Here is a 1,655-nt window from a genome sequence, read left to right as displayed (position 1 = left end):
TTTTATTAATTAACAACACCTCAAAACGTTACATAATTATCACAATTCGATTTGTACGATAACATAAAAATAAGATAGACTAGGAATACAGTACATATTTTGAGAAAAAGGAATATTTATCCCACCGATTTGGGCTTAGTGTTGTGGACTTGGGCATGGAAGCCCGATTTCCAGTCCGCGTAGTATTTCACGGTTCGGACGTTCCCATCTTCTTCCAGCAAAGAATATTCACCGTTCACGACATCGCCTTTGCGGTCTTCGCGATGCCTCTTCACGTCTCCCGTTTTGTGATCATTAACCAAGTACTCAAACTGGTAATGCACATTTTCATCTTTCTTGTGATGTAACTCATCAGACTTGTCGTATTGATAATGATCATGATCGTGAACTTGACTCGACAAGTCGACATGTTGCCCCTGCTGGTGTTCTTGCTTGAAAACTTGATGACTCACTCCAGACCCATGGTGATGGATGGAGTGCTTTTGTTCCGAACTGTGATGATTGCTTTGCTGGTACACTGATGCACTTCCATGGTCATGGTGAGAAGCTCCACTTAAATGTTGATCGTGGCCACCGGAAGTTCCAGCATGGAAGTTGCTCGCGACGGACGATTGATGGAATTGACGACTCCCGACGTCCAAATGGGCATGGTAGGTCTGACCGTGGTCCTGTAGCGGCAAATTCCCTATGTGCGCCTGGAAAATTGGAGACATTTAGTGCGCGAAAATTTTTCTGTTGTCTATAAACCTTTTCTGGACATGAGGGTGATAAATGAGATTGATGATGATGAGATGGGCTGATGCAATCAGGTGTACATACCGGGATGTAAACTACAGACCCATGTCCTGGATTTTTGGGAAACCGGGCTTCTGTGTAAAGATGAGCTGGAGGAAGCGAGTATTCACATTTGCAAGTTTGAGTGAAGATTGCTAACACATTCAAGAATGATATGGTTATCTGGAAAATGATGAGTGTGGGCGGGGTGTGATAGGGTGAAAATGCGGCTTACCAATGTCAGACTTGCCATCGTGTCGGATCCAACTCAATCGTTTCACTGATATTGCTAGGAGGTGCCGTTCGGCTTTTATACCAAGGGAATTGCTTCATATTTTGATTCAAAAATGATCGATCAACTGGTTTTTAATTACCATTAATTCGTAGCGGAACTGTAATCAACTAGCTGGTCCACTGGAGGCTGGGTATCTGCACTTGAGAGAAAGGTGTAATGATAAGAGACTACACACACATCAACACGGATAATTGCTCGAGTTAAATGAAGTTTATTTTACGCAAACTTAGAAAAGTGTTATTTAAACAAGAAAAAAAAACAACATTATAGTGCAACAACACAAATCTATGGAATTTATGAATAATTCATGTCTCTCCAAAATTCGCTCGCTTCAGTCACTATGATTTATCGTATTTTCTATAAATTCCAGGCGAGATCAAGGCGATGAAAACAAAATTTATTGGTGTTAGTTCTTAGTAATGCAAAAAATTCCATTAATTTCATTTTCATTGTAGGCTTTAAAACAAAAATTTCAAACACGTGGAAGTTACGATTGTAGGATAAATCCCTATCTGCATAATGCACCCCGACGTGTAATTGCTCTTACACAAGCCACATTTATTACTACCTGTACATTTATTGCACC

At 40.5% G+C, this 1,655-nt stretch overlaps 1 protein-coding gene across 3 annotated transcripts; it reads right to left on the bottom strand.

Annotated features, from left to right (window-relative positions):
- Positions 1–1,200, bottom strand: LOC135119409 (histidine-rich glycoprotein-like). 3 transcript variants are annotated; one of them, XM_064043830.1, is made up of 3 exons: positions 1,010–1,200; positions 748–957; positions 1–695 (listed from the first exon to the last, which is right to left on the bottom strand). In XM_064043830.1, exons 1-3 carry the CDS (start codon positions 1,025–1,027, stop codon positions 117–119), a joined length of 807 nt encoding a protein of 268 aa, XP_063899900.1. In that variant the 5' UTR covers positions 1,028–1,200; the 3' UTR covers positions 1–116. The 3 variants fall into 3 exon arrangements, with proteins under 3 accessions (XP_063899900.1, XP_063899908.1, XP_063899916.1); XM_064043838.1 differs by having other exon boundaries at positions 820–957; positions 1,010–1,198; XM_064043846.1 differs by lacking the exon at positions 748–957 and having other exon boundaries at positions 1,010–1,199.
- Positions 1,201–1,655: the final 455 nt, after the last annotated feature.

This window comes from Zophobas morio, unplaced genomic scaffold (genome assembly GCF_036711695.1).
Source record: "Zophobas morio isolate AGI-343-1 ecotype UQ-CSIRO unplaced genomic scaffold, CSIRO_AGI_Zmor_V1 ptg000005l, whole genome shotgun sequence".
In the NCBI taxonomy this organism is placed as follows: domain Eukaryota; kingdom Metazoa; phylum Arthropoda; class Insecta; order Coleoptera; family Tenebrionidae; genus Zophobas; species Zophobas morio.
The sequence above is the reverse complement of the archived record's forward strand: the minus strand, read 5'-3'. Positions and strand labels throughout refer to the sequence as shown.

Coding starts and splice junctions, on each gene's coding strand:
- LOC135119409 (XM_064043830.1), bottom strand. Junction 696..747: donor CACCCTCATGTCCAGAAAAG/GTTTATAGACAA, acceptor CCAATTTTCCAG/GCGCACATAGGGAATTTGCC.